This window comes from Pseudoliparis swirei, chromosome 19 (assembly GCF_029220125.1).
Source record: "Pseudoliparis swirei isolate HS2019 ecotype Mariana Trench chromosome 19, NWPU_hadal_v1, whole genome shotgun sequence".
NCBI lineage: Eukaryota > Metazoa > Chordata > Actinopteri > Perciformes > Liparidae > Pseudoliparis > Pseudoliparis swirei.
The window spans coordinates 12,817,666-12,835,631 of record NC_079406.1 but is presented as its reverse complement, the minus strand read 5'-3'; the positions used below and the strand labels follow the sequence as shown (position 1 = coordinate 12,835,631).

Genomic DNA, 17,966 nt, shown 5'->3' with positions numbered 1-17,966 from the left:
ATCATTATTGTTCCTATATGCCAAGGTCTACATTTTGAACAGTTTTCACACAGGCAGGGTGCCGTTCATTGTCACGACCCTGGACCAGAGTACTGTTGCATTTGAGTGCATTTTGTCAGGTCTAGAATGGAAAGCAGATGTGTAACGCTTTGACACATCGATTAACGCAACACTCGCAATTCATCATATGTTTTTAATTGCCGAGCAGTGAACGACTCATTTGCATTAGTCGCAGAAAGGGGACTCGGAGTTCCTTCCTGTGTGGTGCGGGCGTGAACATCTTCTGTGCAAAGAAAGGCACGTGCATGCAATTGGTCGAGTCGTGAGTGACAGCGGTGATCATCCAATCAGACAGCTTCTCCACAGAAATGGCGTTTTTTTCTGCCGGTTCTAGAAAACCAACCACGAGTTGTCGTCGTGTGGGAGAATCCATCTTGAAGAGAGCTCTCCGGTTGTGTGACCAGTAAGCGGCTTTCCGTACTTCTTTAGCCTTGGTATTTTCATTATATCGTCACGTAAGTATTTAGATTGTCGTAGTCTTTTCATTATTTGCCGGGTAGATGTAATCTATTTAATTATTAGAAAACATAAAGCGTATCGTGCGGCTAGCAAGGCCTTTGCGTTACGTAACTGCGAATTTTAGTTCTTCAGTCCTGGCTTCGTTTATCAGCGTGATGCAGATGGTTCGGCTGTTTCTAATCTTCAGCCGCACCACAAGTATACTATAAATGCGGAGTGGTTGCTTTATTGCGCAATTTAACGCTACAGAGTTGCCATTTGCTGACACTGCAACACATCCGAATGAATGTAAATCTATAGGACGTGATCCTGCCGGCCAAAATGGTGGGAAATGCATGGACTGGCACCGTGTTAATGGCGAAGAATGTACGGCAGGAGAGGTTGTACAACCGCCCATATTTCGTTTTAATAATATATCAATATAATTTTCCATTTTTGGGGGGGGGGGGGTTTAGGTATAATAGTGCAACATGTCTGAGACAGAGCAGCAGTATATGGAAACATCAGAAAATGGCCATGAAGTCGACGATGATTTTAACGGCGCCGACCACACTGAGGAGACGAACGACGAGAGCGCGGTGAATGAATGCAAGAAGGAGGAGGAGGGCGCAGGGCCCGATGCCGACGGCAACTCGCAAAACGGTGGGACGGAGGGCGGCCAGATCGACGCCAGCAAAGGCGAGGAGGATGCAGGGTGAGTAAAATGGTGTGGCGTTTCTTTTGCGTAAGCGCCCGCGGTTAGCCATGTTTCTTTGTTCAACCGGCCTTTGTTGGCGCCATATACAGAGCGGAGGGGGGGGGGGATGGGCGCTTCAGCAGGGATAAAATCTAGCGTCTATTAGCTCACGAGGAACCCTCGATATGCTGTGGTCGTATCGAAACTATTTCCATTTTGATGAATTAATCCTCTAAATCCGTGCTACGCAAAAGCCGGGCCCTCTACGTCATTGGGTCAACAGATGTTCTAGAACAGTGTGTACATTCACACCCCGCCCGGGCCTAGACATTTAGAGTAGCGGGACTGCCTGTAATGCTAAACATGTCCCCCATCTCTCTGTGCCCAGGAAAATGTTTGTTGGTGGTCTCAGCTGGGAAACGAGCAAGAAGGATCTTAAAGATTACTTCACTAAATTTGGTGAGGTGACAGACTGCACCATAAAGATGGACCAGCAGACAGGCCGGTCAAGAGGCTTTGGCTTCATTCTCTTTAAAGATGCAGCCAGTGTCGAAAAGGTGAGTGTTGAAGAATAATGTTGGCGCAAAAGGAACTCTTTACAAGGCAGGCAAGTTTCAATACTTTCCTACCCACACTTTGGTTTTTTTCAAGGTTCTTGAACAGAAGGAGCATAGGCTAGATGGGCGAGTGATCGACCCCAAGAAGGCCATGGCCATGAAGAAAGATCCAGTCAAGAAAATCTTTGTGGGAGGCCTTAACCCTGACACTTCTAAGGAGGTCATTCAGGAGTACTTTGGGACCTTTGGAGAGGTATAATATTAAACGCATATCAGTTTATTAAGGAATGGAATGCATAAGCCATTGGTTGCTTTTAAAGTTTGTTTTCGTCTTGTGTAGGTTGAGACCATTGAGCTACCACAAGATCCAAAGACGGAAAAGAGGAGGGGATTTGTATTTATCACATATAAAGAAGAGACTCCTGTCAAGAAGGTCATGGAGAAGAAATACCACAATGTCGGTGGCAGCAAGGTAATGGCATACCGCACGTTTTGCATATCTGTGAAATGTGGTATGATGTCTTCAGTTTCACACATGTTGCGAAAGTCCGGCCATACTGCAACATAATGTGCTCCTGTGTGGTGTTCCAGTGTGAAATTAAAATAGCCCAACCCAAAGAGGTCTACGTGCAGCAGCAGTACGGTGCCCGTGGATACGGAGGACGAGGCAGGGGCCGTGGAGGTAAGCACCTTTTTTTTTTTTTGTCTGTACCAGCAAAATCTTTCTTTTAAACTATACTCCACGTAGACTTAAAATTTGTGCCGAATAACTACCTGGGTCCTATGTGCTGGAGAGTTGTGACAAAGGCCTCACCTGTTGTTTCTAGGCCAGGGCCAGAACTGGAATCAAGGTTACAACAACTACTGGAACCAGGGATACAACCAGAACTATGGCTACGGACAGCAAGGCTACGGATATGGCGGCTACGGCAACTATGACTACTCTGCTGGTTATTACGGCTATGGGGGTGGCTACGATTACAGTAAGCGATAAGTGCCCCCCGGGAAAGAAAAAAGAATGAGAGAAACTTTATTTTCTTGGTCCTCCTTGTTGTACAGAAGAACTCAGTCCCTTTTTCTCTTGTCCTCCAGACCAGGGCAATACAAGCTATGGGAAAACTCCAAGACGTGGAGGCCACCAGAGTAGCTACAAGCCATACTGATCACACGTAGTGCAGGTATGCATTTTTGCATCATCCGTGGTAGTATGAGAACATAGCTGTAACCATTGGTGCCTTTTTGACCCCAAAGATCTCCATCTACTCTAAATCCATTCAAGCATTGTGGTGGGGTTAGGGTAGGCTGTGTTGTGGGGTCTGTGATCATTAAAGATGGATTCATTCCACCTGTCAGCCATCTTAAGATGCACCTCTACTACTTGATCAATAAGGGTTGAGTTGGTGGTTGAGAACAGGAAAAGGACCGTTTCACCTTTCACCAGGGTGCTAGGTGTAATAGTTAGCGGTCGTGCCCCCCCTCCCCCCAAAAGTGTGTCTGTCCATTCACTGACCTGTCAAACTCATTCATGCACCTGTTTGTCTGTGTGTAACTGCATGCCTTATTTGGTTTATTCTCAGTAACGTTAAGCACCGTGTTTTTCTCTTAAGGTCTAAAGTAAATAAGAAAAAGAGATCCATGGTCTGACCACAACCAACATGGGCTCTGGCTTTTCCTTTGGAGTTGGCAGAAATTTGGACTCATGCTCCATTTGTACAGATCAAGTGAGGAACTGGGGAAGCAAATGTCACTTTTCCACTTTTTATTTTATATTGTTTTGTGTCCATTTACATTTCCAGTGATGGAAGTGTTATTTTTACTGTACTTTTTGGTACCTTTTTGAATCTAATGTATTGTATGGTTGTATTTTTACATGTCTACTGGATTTACAGAAGAGAAGGAGCAAGAGCTTTTAAAGCTCACAAATAAAACAATTTTCTTTTCTTTTTTGGTGTTTCTAGATCTTTAGTTATTTTCTCCCGTGCTGAATGTTGGATGCAAGTTGCATGGCTTCAGATGTGGGGTGAGGCAAAATAAGAGATTTAAACTAATCAATGGGTTCATTGTAAGCGTGTTAAGTGAATGTTTGCAGACTGCCTAGTAGACGAAGACAACCAGCATTTATTTTTTTCATTTATTTTCTTTTTTTTCTTTTGGCTTTTAATGAGATTCTTCCCCCATCATGTCTGCAATTTTAAGTGGCTTTACTAGTGTTATTCAACTGAACGCAAGCCTGTTAATGTAAGAGGGTACTCCCTCTCTCACTGGAAACTCATTCCTCTAGTGTCTTGGGCAAATTGATAGAAATAAACTTTTGGTTTATATTACACATGGATCCTTTTGTTATTATTTGTAAAGTTAATGTTAAATGTTTTGTACTGTTAAATGGCTTGCTTGTTTTGTCTTGAGTAATGATAACACCTCTACGGATGCCTCTGGGAGAGGGCTGCACTGCTTGCAGAAACACTGGCGCGGTGTTAATACCCACCCCGCTAGATGTGAAACTGCATTACTTGAGCATTTTTATGAATGTGAACAAGTGGTAAAGATAGTAGTCTGGTAAGTGCTCATCTCAACCGTACTGTCTTGAGAACATGTCGCTGATCAGTGTTGTAAGTTGGGAACAATTAATATATTGCTGCTATAAGGAAAAGAAAGGAGTCAGGTTTTAAAGAGAATTTTATTTATTAGTTTCTTGATAGAAACATTTGTGGCAGTTCAATGGTTTTTACATTAGCATCTTTCATAGCCGACTGTCTTTCAGGTGGCAACTCTTCCAATTGGCTGTTTCATCCGTTATGTGACTGCTTACATCTCCTCGTTCTACTAAAGTGATGCCTCAAAATGGCACTCAACAACTGGGGGAGGAGAGAAGATAATCAGTGATGGCTAGGATCTGTTTTTAATTGACCAGCGCCCACTTTAATAGTTATGAAAATCTACTGACACAGTAATTATGAGTCAGACTTTGATTAATCAATATCAAATACAGTAACCAGTGGGCCGAGGGTGGCAACATGTTCTAAGTGAAATGATCTCCTGCAACCTCTAGCATAGACATTCACATCTCTACCTCTGGACTTTATGAATGTGACCGTCTGACAATGTCTGATGCAATTAAAGGTTTTTCTACAGGTTTAACAAACCTTAGATGTCTTCCTTTTCCGGTTAACTGTCATTGGCTTCCATGTCTGAGGACAAGAAGATTGAATGTCATTCTCCACGTGTGTGATATTAGGTCTACATGGATCTTTCACTGTCACAACTCCCATGAAGTGTTCTGTCACGTAGGTGCAGACCTAGGTTGGCTCCTGGAGTCATGGCTGTGGGCTAATGTGTCTGGGCAACTGACCTGTGAGGATGCGGTCAATACATTGTACCACCAGCTCTGCGTCCTCCATACTGAAACACATAGGGGGTTTAAACTTCACGACACTTTCCCAGGGGCCATCTGTACTGACGCAGATGTTATCCTCCTCTTTCAACCTAAGGGAGAAGGGACACAGTCAAATCAATAAGTGCCACGCGCAGACAGAATACAAGAAAATCAAGTTCTGAAGTTGCCAGTTTTGCACATATGTTCAGTACCTCTTCACCACACGTGCTGCTGTTGCTGTGGCTGGAGTCTTGCGCTCCCTGTCGGTAACCAGCTCGAGACCCACAAACAGTCCCACACCTCTGAGCAAATAAATAATACAAAAACAGCTTTGAGGTTGACTTATGAACCCCTTCGACCCACATCAAGATTGAATCAGGTAACAAGAATAATGGAACATATTTAATTAATTTTTCAGCATCTTCCTGTGTAAATATATATTGAGGGAAGAATGATCATCTACCAGAAAAAAATGTGTGCTTAAACTCGATGTTTTTAGCCGGTTTGTGGGAAATCTTAAATAAAGAAAAATACTCTTCATCTAGTATCCCAGGTTCTCAATGCTTTCAGAGAGCATGCCTTCAGTGTAAGTTATTGCTGTGTTTATACATATTTTCCCAGTTTTAGTTGAGCTTGGTATTCTTATGAAAGGAATCTACACTATTTGTGAAGTAAAACAACTGCCAAAGCCCTTTTCACAAGAATTTTTGTCACATTTACAGACTTAAAAAGTCACTAGACTTTTACACATGGACATTATTTTGAAACCTAATAATGTTTACAGTGTTGATGAAAGACATAAGTCTCAAACCTGAGCACCCACCATGAATATTGGGTTGAGAATATTGTTTTCCACCAGAGAGAATTCAATTAAGCACTACACATTCAAATTGTCAGCTAATATCAGTATGGATGTATCGAGAGCATGTAGGAGCCTGTTTTTCATCATTTTATTTGTTATTCAATCTGAATAAATGCCATGAATTCTGGAGAAAAGAATAATGTTGGTCTTAATGAGTTTTAACACCTGAGCGCATTAGTCATTGCATCCTTACCGGACCTCGCCAATCATTTGATGCCGTGTTTGTATCTTTGTGAGCAAATCTTTAAGATGTGCTCCCACCCTTATGGCGTTTCCTCTTAGATCGTCATTCTCGATCACATCGAGCACTGCAAGGCCGATTGCGCAGGACACTGGATTCCCTCCAAACTGCACGAAGTTAGATGAAAAACAATTAATTTGTTATACATGCATGCTCAACAGGTTGAAAGAGATTTAAATATAAATATTATTTTGCTTAGAAGCAGAAAATTGTTTGCAATTGAATTTAGAAATTCTAATTAGTAATGTAATGTATGTGCAGCATAGTTGTAAATAAAAAAAAGTGGTACACTTTTTACCTGAAAAGACACCATCTCTGTGTGACCGACATCAGTTTAGTAATAAAACAAAGTCTTACTATGATGTCACATTATACTGAAAATGAACTTAATGTTGTCTTCCTTATGACAAAAAGGCACCCTGACTGTCTCTCCAGCTGTAGAAAGCCACTTGAAGAATTCGCTGTGTAATGGCTACTGTATAGTCACCGTATTGAAGTACTCCACTCCATTGGCTGTGAAAGCTTCGGCTATTTCGACAGTGGTTGCCACACAAGCCAGGGGGTGCCCGTTGCCCATTGGTTTACCCATGGTCACTATATCGGGACAGAAACCCTCCCCTTGCAGCTGGAACGCCCAGAAATGACTTCCCACACGGCCAAAGCCGGTCTGCACCTCGTCTGCCACAAACACTCCACCAGCTGAGCGCACGTATCTGTGGGAGATGCACCATGTTAACACTCATGTACAAAAAAGCAGAATCCGAAAAGGAGTCAGCACTCACTCTGCAACTTTCGTTGAGTATCCTTGGGGCAAAATGATTTGTCCTCCAACACTTGGCAATGATTCAGCAAAGAAGGCAGAGATCTGTATCGAACATTTTGTAAATAAGTAATATAAATGGCATGCATTGGTTATGTTTATTACACCATTATACATTATACGTGTTAAGAGCATTGCTGATTTGATCCCTGCTCCATGTAACTGTTAAAGTGTACCTTACGACCTTTCCTGTGCACCTCCTCGATTAGGTCTTTTACTGTATCGGCGTATGCTTGGCCAGGGTTGAGGTGATCCTCTCTGTAAATGCCTCGGTAAGTGTCTGGTAACGGGGCCTAGAAGGAATAATCACATTCTTTCAGATAGACAGGGGTCCACAGTTGGTCAGCGGTTTGTGTGATGATGGTAATATATATTTACACACCACATGAACCCATTCTTTCTGTCCTGCCAGTTTCCGGAACTTGTATGGACTAATGTCGATGAGAGACATTAGATGCCCATGGTATGCACTAGTATAAAAGTAGAGTTCATTGTAATTGATAACTGAGTGTATTGTCTGAAGGTGAATATGTTGCAGGAGAACAAAATACTTACTGGTCAAGCACAATGACATCATCATGCTGGGTGTACTGCTGTGCCAGGCGTAGGGCAAGATCATTGGCCTCTGAACTGTCAGAAGAACAGATGTAACATCACTGGAATGGAAACTTCATGAATACTATTCCGTTTCTGTGTGTGAGTGTGAAACTTACCCTGAGTTAACAAAGTAGAACACACACAGTTTCTCAGGCAGGGTGGCAGCCAGGCGGTCTGCATACAAGACTATGTTGTCATGCAGGAATCGTGCATTGGTGTTCAGTAGGTCCATTTGTGCTGCTGCAGCTGCAGTAATGCTGGGGTGACAGTGGCCCACTACAAAAGGAATCATACAGCATGTTATTAACGCATAACAACGCTCTGCCATTAAGGCAGAGGTTAATATAATGTTTTACCCAACGGTAATGAACTATGCACTGAATGATGATTAATGTTTACCATGATGAACGTTGCTGATGCAATCCAGATAGCGCTTGCCGTTTTCATCAAATAGATATTGGCCTCTTGCTTTCACTATTTTAACAGGGTCATCTGAATAAAACAGTCTACATGACTGCCTGCGATCGAAGAAATTACTCAACGTCAGTAACTTTCGTGCTGCCACTGCGCGGCAGACTGCGGTCATGTGAGCAGCTTGAAATGTAATGCACCTCTATTCCTGGTGTTACGGTACAGGGACTTGTACGGCTAAAAAGCACTGAGATAGACCATTATTTAGGCAATGATGTGTCCAATTCCAAGTCAAGAACAATATTAATTTGGACATTATATGAAATAATAGCAGTGTAACTTTATATTTCATATAATGTCCAAAATAATGTTGTTTTTGACTTGTATCAAATTGGGTCCCTCGTAGTGCTTTTTGGGCCGTACAAGCCCTCGTACCGTAACACCATGAATAGAGGTGCATTACATTTCAAGCGGCGGCTCACATGACCGCAGTGCGCCAAAGCACAATGTTCACAATATGTCAAACAGCAAGTATCACGGAAGTCACAAAATACCGGCCAGTGTCCCCTTTACATACCCAATAAATCTCTTCCTCATTTCGAGAGTTTCTTCTTTCCTGAGTTTTTGTGCCATTTTCTCTTTCGGTTCGAACTCGGAAACTGCGGTCAACTCAGCCGACACTCGGATCTCCTTGGTCAACTCAGCCGACACTTAAATTTCTGTGCACCTATAGACTGATGTTCACGGTAAACGCATTCGATCGGGAGCGCGCAAGGGTTTTGATAAAGTTAGCGGCAGGATTCACGTGACACAACATCCGGTTTTACAAAGTTAGCGGAAAGAACTACGTGAAACAACATCCGGTTTTCAAAATAAGATGTCGACAAATCATACACTAGCATATACAAGTAAACAATTAACTGATTTTGAATCTTTCTAGATCGTTTCTGAGATTTAGCTTAAATTATGCTAACATTAAAACGTTTTACTGTACCAAGGAAGAGTTTATAAAAATAAAACTCAGACTGTATGATACAAAATTCCTGTTTAAAGAAATCGGTCATTTCTTTCATGTTTGAAGTGCTTTATATATATTTTTCCTCATAATGCCCGGCATTGACTGATGCAGCTGTGTTTAGGACAATCCAGACTTCCATTATCCTGGGAATCAGACATATTTACTGTCGCAATTGGGATATATCTCAAATTAAAAGTCCAAAATGTTTAGAGAAATCGGTCATTTCTTTAAAGAAATCGGTCATTTCTTTCATGTTTGAAGTGCTTTATTTATGTTTCTCCCCATAATGCCAGGCATTGACTGATGCAGCTGTGTTCAGGACAATCCAGACATCCATTATCCTGGGAATCAGACATATTTACTGTCCCAATTTGGAGATATTTCAAATTAAAAGTCCAAAATGTTTAGAGAAATCGGTCATTTCTTTCATGTTTGAAGTGCTTTATTTATGTTTCTCCCCATAATGCCAGGCATTGACTGATGCAGCTGTGTTCAGGACAATCCAGACATCCATTATCCTGGGAATCAGACATATTTACTGTCCCAATTTGGAGATATTTCAAATTAAAAGTCCAAAATGTTTAAAGAAATCGGTCATTTCTTAGATGTCTGTAAATATGTCTGATTCCCAGGATAATGGAAGTCCGGATTGTCCTGAATACAGCTGCATCAGTCAATGCCGGGCATTATGGGGAAACATATAAAGCACTTCAAACATGTAAGAAATGACCGATTTCTTTAAACATTTTGGACTTTTAATTTGAAATATCTCCAAATTGGGACAGTAAATATGTCTGATTCCCAGGATAATGGATGTCTGGATTGTCCTGAACACAGCTGCATCAGTCAATGCCGGGCATTATGGGGAAAAACATATATAAAGTACTTCAAACATGAAAGAAATGACCGATTTCTTTAAACATTTTGGACTTTTAATTTGAAATATCTCCAAATTGGGACAGTAAATATGTCTGATTCCCAGGATAATGGATGTCTGGATTGTCCTGAACACAGCTGCATCAGTCAATGCCTGGCATTATGGGGAGAAACATAAATAAAGCACTTCAAACATGAAAGAAATGACCGATTTCTCTAAACATTTTGGACGTTTAATTTGAAATATCTCCAAATTGGGACAGTAAATATGTCTGATTCCCAGGATAATGGATGTCTGGATTGTCCTGAACACAGCTGCATCAGTCAATGCCTGGCATTATGGGAAGAAACATAAATAAAGCACTTCAAACATGAAAGAAATGACCGATTTCTCTAAACATTTTGGACTTTTAATTTGAAATATCTCCAAATTGGGACAGTAAATATATCTGATTCCCAGGATAATGGATGTCTGGATTGTCCTGAACACAGCTGCATCAGTCAATGCCTGGCATTATGGGGAGAAACATAAATAAAGCACTTCAAACATGAAAGAAATGACCGATTTCTTTAAACATGAAAGAAATGACCGATTTCTCTAAACATTTTGGACTTTTAATTTGAGATATATCCCAATTGCGACAGTAAATATGTCTGATTCCCAGGATAATGGAAGTCTGGATTGTCCTAAACACAGCTGCATCAGTCAATGCCGGGCATTATGAGGAAAAATATATATAAAGCACTTCAAACATGAAAGAAATGACCGATTTCTTTAAACAGGAATTTTTTATCATACAAAGTCTGAGTTTTATTTTTATAAACTCTTCCTTGGTACAGTAAAACGTTTTAATGTTAGCATAATTTAAGCTAAATCTCAGAAACGATCTAGAAAGATTCAAAATCAGTTAATTGTTTACTTGTATATGCTAGTGTATGATTTGTCGACATCTTATTTTGAAAACCGGATGTTGTTTCACGTAGTTCTTTCCGCTAACTTTGTAAAACCGGATGTTGTGTCACGTGAATCCTGCCGCTAACTTTATCAAAACCCTTGCGCGCTCCCGATCGAATGCGTTTACCGTGAACATCAGTCTATAGGTGCACAGAAATTTAAGTGTCGGCTGAGTTGACCAAGGAGATCCGAGTGTCGGCTGAGTTGACCGCAGTACTCGGAAGGACTGCTAATAGAGCCGCACAATGACAGATCTTCTTCTCTTTGGAGTTTATCCAGTCCTTAAATTTAATTACTGCCTCCTACTGGAATTAAACGGACACTAACATTATTCTATTACATCCCTTTGACATGTCTGATTGCTTTCAAAAACTCAAATATCATTTTTCTCCGCTGTCTTTCACCTCTCCTCGGCCTTCCTTCTCCCTCACACGTCCTGCGTGAAATCAGGACGTGCTCTACTCTCTCTCCTTTTTTTGACACTATTTACATTGATAGCCACAAGAGTGGCAGTCTTGACATCCACCACACATGATATATTTGTAATTTATATATAATATTGGTTGTTTGGTTTATGCTGTGGCCTTATTTAGAAGGGCTCAACTGTGGGGTTGTTAATGGGACAGATACTTCAAAAATAAGTGCAGCATTTTCTGCTATGTCTCCCGTTTCAATTGGGAACACGTTAGAAATAATGGTATTTTTTGAAAAGTATGCGCTGTATAAGTATTATGGGGTTTCCTTAAATTGCATTTTTAAGGCCGTTCTTTCCGAATGCCTCTGTCTTGGTACGGTCCAAAGGCTATAAATACCCCACTAATCTGCTCTCTGTCTGGTGCGCAGTGTTCAGCCTCGGTTGCTAAGGAACCACTGAATGCAGGTAATACATCAGGACAGCTGTAGCACGTTAGCTTTCAAACGGACTGCGTAACCGAGCTAATGCTACAACGGATTTAGTTATACAACAGCGGCGCAGCCGTACGTGTATCATATTTTAGTATACCGAATCATTGATGAAACCGCGTACACTGACACGCCGTTAACCGGTAATATTAGCAGACTGAGTGTCAGGAGGTGTGTTATCGGCTAGCGCTAGCTAACAACACCGGCTAATAGCGATGCCACGGGCTGCATCGTGCTGCTGAGCAAGCTCACTACACTGACACAAACATCAGGATACGATGAAGCCTGTAGTTACATATGTATAAAAGGTCCTACAGTATCAATGACAAGCGGTTGTCGTGCTGCGTATGTTTTGTACAAGGTAGCGTTAATTTGAATTGTCCAACATAAATGTGTTTTTATTTTTTGTTAGATTAACGTCAGTACGCTTCGCGACAGTGCTTAACGCTAATTGTCTGTACTAATGCTACGATATTATTAGTTATGTTTTGATACATGTGTCTCGCTAGTCGTTTTAAGAAATATCGCCTAATTCACACACAGGCATGTTTAACGTGTTATACGTTAGACGAGATGCTGAAGTCATGTTAAAGTTGTACGTCAGCTGGTGGCTGACAGCACTGCTCCTGGCTGTTTGAGATCAAATGGAGTCGCTGGGGCATGATGAGGTTTAGCCTGTGCTGGCGAAGTAGCTTGTCTCCTGGCATGTGGAACTAGGCTAGCAATGTAGCAACATGTTTGCCACAAGGAGGAAGGCCCTGGAGGCCACATCACACAGGCCAAAAGCCAGTGTTCAATCAAAGCCTCTCTCGTGAAGACTCTTTTAAATCAAGCGTTTGAATTCAGATTAAAGACGCATATCTTAAAGTTGATCCACGTTATGTTTCAATATGTTGAGTCTTATCTGGCTCGAATGTCAGCATTAAATGTGCTCTAGATTTTGAGTGCTCTGCAGTGTTACACTGCAATGCCCAAACAACATGCTACATTTAAATGATGTGGCTAAAGTACCCACATTGTCCTTCATGTTGTAGTTTTAGTCTGATATGTTGTTGTGCCATGCAAAGGTTTGCTGGAATGGGCCAGTGTGGGTGAATCTTTAGAGATGTTTGTGCATTGAGTAACTGTTCGATCTTAAAAGCAAATTTCTATTTGCATGTAAAGTAAATATTAGAGGAACATGGACGCAGCTTACATGGTGGCCCTCTGCTCAATATGACACCATTTTGGCTTTCCTTGCTAATATAAGCCCCTGAGACTATCACTGTTCTTTAGTCTCCCTTGCAAAGACACTGGCCTGCCTCCAACCCCTATCCCCATTCAATTTTTTCACACTTCCCCCATCTTTTCTTTTTTCCTCTCTCCCTCCCCCTACCATTCACTTCACAACTCCAACTCTTGACATTTTGTTGGGCCCAAATGACTATGGTTGTGATGGAATTCCCCCAGAGAATTTCGGTTTGAACATACTCTACGTTTTCTTTGACTTTTTACTCGTCCATGTTTGTCGTACCCGCATGTCCCAGTTTACTGTGAATGATGGAATGTGAAGTGTTTCTTTGTTCTGGCTCTCATGGCTGTGTGTTCCCTCTCTGCCTTTGTGAACATGAACTTCTGCCTTTCATGAATGAATGAGGCAGCATGTGTAATTGTAGATCCTAGCCTAGGTCATGTGTAGTAATGTGGTCAGTACTAGGAACACTTTTCTTCCAGGAATTCTGTTCTTTCTGCTTTTCCCCACTAAAACAGTTATTGTATGTTGGAGGAAAGTCAGATTGTACACTCTTATCAAAGGACAGATCGTCTCTAAAACACATGTGCTAATGTTAAATCAATTTGATTTATTTAAATGAAGTGCTCTCTCTGCAATGTGTTCAGTAAATTATTGCCATGTCATTGACCAAAGAATCCCTTTTCATCTGTCCCTCTAGGTGGCTTAAAGATGACGGTGGCATAGTGAGGAAAGCTGGTCAGTCTGGCTGGTTGAGGTGTAGAGGGGACACCACAAACCAACCACGCCAGTATTCTGACTAATACACTCTTCACTGCCCTCAGTAAATCTCATCATTCATGTCCATCACTGGATTTTTGTTATAAATATGGTGACTCTTATCACAGAGCAGCTCCGTAAGCAGAGTTTGGAAGAGCCTTATTATAAGGCGTTCTCATTCAATGTCAATGTGGTAAGTTGGATACTGAATATTTTATTTTTTGAAAGGGCTTTCCCCCCCCCCCCATTTTCTAGGACTACTTAGTTGGATGTGTTCTAGTTTTTACATTTTGTTATACTCCTGTTTCAGTCATTACCTGCAGTCGGTTCCAGTCCCACGGTCTCATGGAGTCCTTGTAGATCATCACAAGGTGAGTTCATTTTAAAAAAGCGTTTGCAACTTTTCGGTGGAGAAATCTGCCTGCCTAATCCCATGTCTGTCTTTTGGCATTTTCAGAGACCAGCTCAGCTCCACACCAATTGTCCAAAGTCAACCCTCTGAGTGATTCCTGTGGACTAGACTCCACATGGTGTCGGTCCCACTCTGGAGAACCTCTCCAGAGACCAGAGGTTTCTTTTTCAAACCAGGTTTTCCAGAGCTCACCACCACCACCTCCAAAACGCCACTGCCGGTCCCTCTCTGTTCCAGAGGACCTGTCTCGGTGTCGTTCCACTTGGCATCCTAGTGCATCCAAGGTTTGGACCCCAGTCAAACGTGGCTGCCAAAGTGGAGGAGCATCTAGCTCCAGCTCTGGAGCCAGCTCTTTGCCACTTTGTGGTCCCAGTTCCTCTTTCACCTCTTCTTCCCTACACTCATCTTCTAGCCCCACCTTCTTTAGCTTAGCACTCTCCTCTGACTCGCCACTACCATGGAGCTTCTCATGGGACCCCTGTGACAAACTGAAAGGAGCCTGTGCTGCCTCCTTTGTGACTCCTTCCTCCTGCTCCTCCTCACCAGCCCCGCTGGTTTCCCACTCAGTCCTGCATCGGCGCTTCTCCCTCTCCCCTGTGCACATTCAGGATTCCTCCTTGGTGCTCCTGCCCTCCCATGTTTCTGCTTTGAGATACAGCTGTCCTGGCATTGAACACCCAGCCCTGTCTTCATCTCCCACCTCAGCCTGCAGCACACCATCCTCCTCTAGGCGCGATCTGCCCCCCGCGCTGCCGCGGTGCCACTCGCAGCCCTGTGACATGCGCAAACCGCGCTTGAAGAGGCGCCATGACCCAGATGTTCTGCCCTGCCCCAGGCCAGGCCTTGACTTCAGCAAGATGACACAGGTGAGTAAGAAAGCTCAATGTGCTGAAGCTAGTTTCTGTCAAGCTCCTCATTGATGGTAACCGTGTGTAATCAGAGGGCCCGGGTTTAACTGTCCTCTGAATCTTGGAGGGCAAGAGGAGGCCCATGGCAGTAACTCCTCCCCAACAATGTGGCACAGCTAAGCGTGGCCCCTAACTATTCAGTGCTCTTCATTTCACACTGTTGTTATTGTATTGATTGGTGAAGGAGTAGGACCCCAGATCTGTTTCCACAAACTTGTCTGTCACGTCAGTGCACTGAGGTTTGGGTTCTGGGCTGTGTTTTTGGTGCAGGCAAAACGAGTGTCTCAAGCTCCATTTGGCTATGTTTCACTCTGTTGAAAACGTTCCTAATCAGAATTTGACTTGTTAAAAATGTAACTTGTCACAGGTTTTCTTGGTAGCAACCGCCTATAAAACAAAACTAAGTTTCCCACTTTTTACTTGATGATGTTCAAAGTGGCTCTTGAAGCAAAATCCTTAAATGCAGACCTCTCTTGCGTGGTGATACAGTTGTAGTAATGTAAGAAGAAAATAGTTCCGACATGAAACTAATCCCAAAAAGGTCTGTGGATTATCTTGAACAGGTCATGATTTCTGGAAAGAGGTTTGTTTCTTTTTGTGTATTTTCTAGAGATTTGAGCATCACTAGTACCATTATTCTCAAGGGAAGGCGCACATCTCCCACTGCAACGCGACACAAATGCAATCTAGATTGATGTAATGGTACTCCAGTTAAAGGAAAACTTTACCTTCCATTTTGGGGTGACATGTCTCAAGTTAATTTATAACTTATTTCCCGCTAATATTATGTCACAAAATTAAGAAATGGGTATCTAGAAGGTAAAGTATGTGGGCTTGCTCACACACTCCTGGTACTTTCCTACACATTCTAATATATGAATGTAAATATTTCAGTCTATGAATGGGTTTAAATTCTATTTATACAAATTACATAATTTTAGACTGTAGTTTCTAGAGTTAATGCTGTTCTAGGTGGATACTTTGCTTGTGTTGGTCATGTCGCACGTATCAGCCAAGAACATTAACTCGATCCAAAGTGTTCACTTACCCAAACAAACGGGCACTACATCCATGCAGACTTCGTGGCATTGCAAGTGATGACGTCACTGCACCATCTAAACTTTATTATCTTTTGGGGGTGGATCCTGGAGATGTAGGAAGCTGATGCCTCAGCTATATTTATAATAATTAGACTGGTGCGCAAGTGTTTTGCCACATGTTAAATTCTAGAATTGTGACATGATAACAAGATAATCATGACTCCTCCTCTTCTCCTGTGTAGATTGGTAATCACGACAGCCTCCTGTGTGGTACAGGTGTCTGCATAGTTCCAGTGTCTTCCCGGGCAGAGCAGTGCTCAGCCTTCTCCCCTGCAGAGTCTCTGGGACGAGCCAGCATTGGGCCACTCAGTGAAAGTGAGGAAGATGAAGAAGATGATGATGAGAAAAGGACTGCAATAGACGGAAAGCAAAAGACTGCTTTTGAAAGAGACTGCACAGAACTGGACTTAAACCTTATAGAAGAGAACTGACCACACTCCTTGACGCTATTGTGATAACTGCATTCATAACTATGTTAAGCACACTTGTAGGTTTTGTCAATTCTTGTCAGCGTCCTTGCGAACCTGCTGCCCTTCTAAGGCATATGTTCAGATTTCATAATCAAGAACCAAGCAATTAGAAGCTAATCAAATGACGATGTTATGATTGTAACAATTGGTTTAATCAACATTTCACAAATGTCAGGGCTGCGTATTCAACAATGTGCACGAGCAATTAAGCTAGTTTTATTGTGTACCGAATTTCGACTATTATTTCATATTCAGAAAAATGTTAATTTACGTGAACTATTGGAATGCAGCTTCATTTCCTTACTACAACTCGTCATAATCAAATAACTGTATACTGGAGTTATCAGAATGTGCTTAATGTTTCCTCTCAAGTGATTTGAGTACACATTAAAAGGCAATAGAAAAGAGGTAAACATTCCTCAGTGCGCTGTCAAATACTGGCAACATATTTTGGAGAAGCCCAAACAACATAATAAGGCCAATCTATATGTTATTGGTCTCATGTATGTTAAATGGTACAGATTCCTGGATTTCACTGCTGTTCCTTAAATTCATCACATATATTGTCCATTTTAATTTATTTGTGTCCTTTTGAGAGTAACTACATCAAAGGGAAATGTTTATTATAGGGAAAGGACAACTCTCTTTTGTTCATATATTTTCTTTTTAGGAGTTCTCAATTGCTTGAACATAAACAGACCTTGAAAAATAATACTGCGTATACTATAAACTGACCATGCCTTAAGCTTAAAACAGAGTTATTGGTGCTCTGGTCTTTTCACAGCCAGACATTTTTGCAATCTCCATTTGCGCTGATTCAGATATTTTTGATGGCACATGCACTATAACAGTGAATTGAATAGTAGAATCGATGCTGCAGTGGGACTCTATAGGGCACAACGTATGGTACTGTATAGTGGTTAGAATGAGTACACACATTGAGACAATTGTGATGACAAAGGTGGAACTGCTGTAGATCATTTGGTGGCCTTTCAGAAATTATGTATTTTCAGCTGAAAATACTACTGTTGCACAATTTATGTACAAATAAAGTTTAATAGAGACATTTTTTTCCAAAAATTGTATTTTCTTCCATTCACAAATGTATCTTGCTCTCCCGCACATCAGGAGCCAATAGATTAGAACATTATTGTGACGCCTAGTGGTTGAGTTTAGTATAAGACGTTGCATAGAAATGCATTAAGTCCATTCTGACTTTACTAACTACATTTTCTGTTGAGGGAAAACCCAAAGGTTTCACAAAAAGCGTATTATAGC

General features: G+C 41.8%; 3 protein-coding genes across 8 annotated transcripts; 2 read left to right on the top strand and 1 right to left on the bottom strand.

Moving 5' to 3' along the window:
• The first annotated feature begins 415 nt into the window (after nucleotides 1-415).
• hnrnpaba (heterogeneous nuclear ribonucleoprotein A/Ba) lies at nucleotides 416-4,076 on the top strand. 2 transcript variants are annotated; one of them, XM_056439433.1, is made up of 9 exons: nucleotides 416-515; nucleotides 975-1,213; nucleotides 1,584-1,752; nucleotides 1,847-2,005; nucleotides 2,093-2,224; nucleotides 2,344-2,434; nucleotides 2,580-2,735; nucleotides 2,845-2,930; nucleotides 3,360-4,076. In XM_056439433.1, the coding sequence occupies exons 2-8, from the start codon at nucleotides 990-992 to the stop codon at nucleotides 2,913-2,915; spliced, it is 1,002 nt and encodes a 333-aa protein (XP_056295408.1). In that variant the 5' UTR covers nucleotides 416-515; nucleotides 975-989; the 3' UTR covers nucleotides 2,916-2,930; nucleotides 3,360-4,076. The 2 variants fall into 2 exon arrangements, with proteins under 2 accessions (XP_056295408.1, XP_056295409.1); XM_056439434.1 differs by lacking the exon at nucleotides 2,845-2,930 and having other exon boundaries at nucleotides 436-1,213.
• A 334-nt stretch (nucleotides 4,077-4,410) lies between these two features.
• On the bottom strand, nucleotides 4,411-9,056 carry phykpl (5-phosphohydroxy-L-lysine phospho-lyase). 4 transcript variants are annotated; one of them, XM_056439430.1, is made up of 13 exons: nucleotides 8,634-9,055; nucleotides 8,045-8,163; nucleotides 7,762-7,921; nucleotides 7,604-7,678; nucleotides 7,431-7,518; nucleotides 7,225-7,341; nucleotides 7,011-7,093; nucleotides 6,716-6,941; nucleotides 6,181-6,335; nucleotides 5,338-5,427; nucleotides 5,102-5,235; nucleotides 4,896-4,940; nucleotides 4,411-4,607 (listed from the first exon to the last, which is right to left on the bottom strand). In XM_056439430.1, the coding sequence occupies exons 1-12, from the start codon at nucleotides 8,687-8,689 to the stop codon at nucleotides 4,918-4,920; spliced, it is 1,326 nt and encodes a 441-aa protein (XP_056295405.1). In that variant the 5' UTR covers nucleotides 8,690-9,055; the 3' UTR covers nucleotides 4,411-4,607; nucleotides 4,896-4,917. The 4 variants fall into 4 exon arrangements, with proteins under 4 accessions (XP_056295405.1, XP_056295404.1, XP_056295406.1 ...); XM_056439429.1 differs by lacking the exons at nucleotides 4,411-4,607; nucleotides 4,896-4,940 and having other exon boundaries at nucleotides 4,947-5,235; nucleotides 8,634-9,056; XM_056439431.1 differs by lacking the exons at nucleotides 4,411-4,607; nucleotides 4,896-4,940; nucleotides 8,045-8,163 and having other exon boundaries at nucleotides 4,947-5,235; nucleotides 8,634-8,724.
• A 2,711-nt stretch (nucleotides 9,057-11,767) lies between these two features.
• Nucleotides 11,768-17,754, top strand: LOC130210150 (protein FAM53C-like). Of its 2 annotated transcripts, none has more exons than XM_056440140.1 (5): nucleotides 11,768-11,785; nucleotides 13,740-13,991; nucleotides 14,109-14,169; nucleotides 14,256-15,076; nucleotides 16,401-17,754. In XM_056440140.1, exons 2-5 carry the CDS (start codon nucleotides 13,908-13,910, stop codon nucleotides 16,647-16,649), a joined length of 1,215 nt encoding a protein of 404 aa, XP_056296115.1. In that variant the 5' UTR covers nucleotides 11,768-11,785; nucleotides 13,740-13,907; the 3' UTR covers nucleotides 16,650-17,754. The 2 variants fall into 2 exon arrangements, with proteins under 2 accessions (XP_056296115.1, XP_056296114.1); XM_056440139.1 differs by lacking the exon at nucleotides 11,768-11,785 and adding an exon at nucleotides 11,831-12,169.
• Nucleotides 17,755-17,966: the final 212 nt, after the last annotated feature.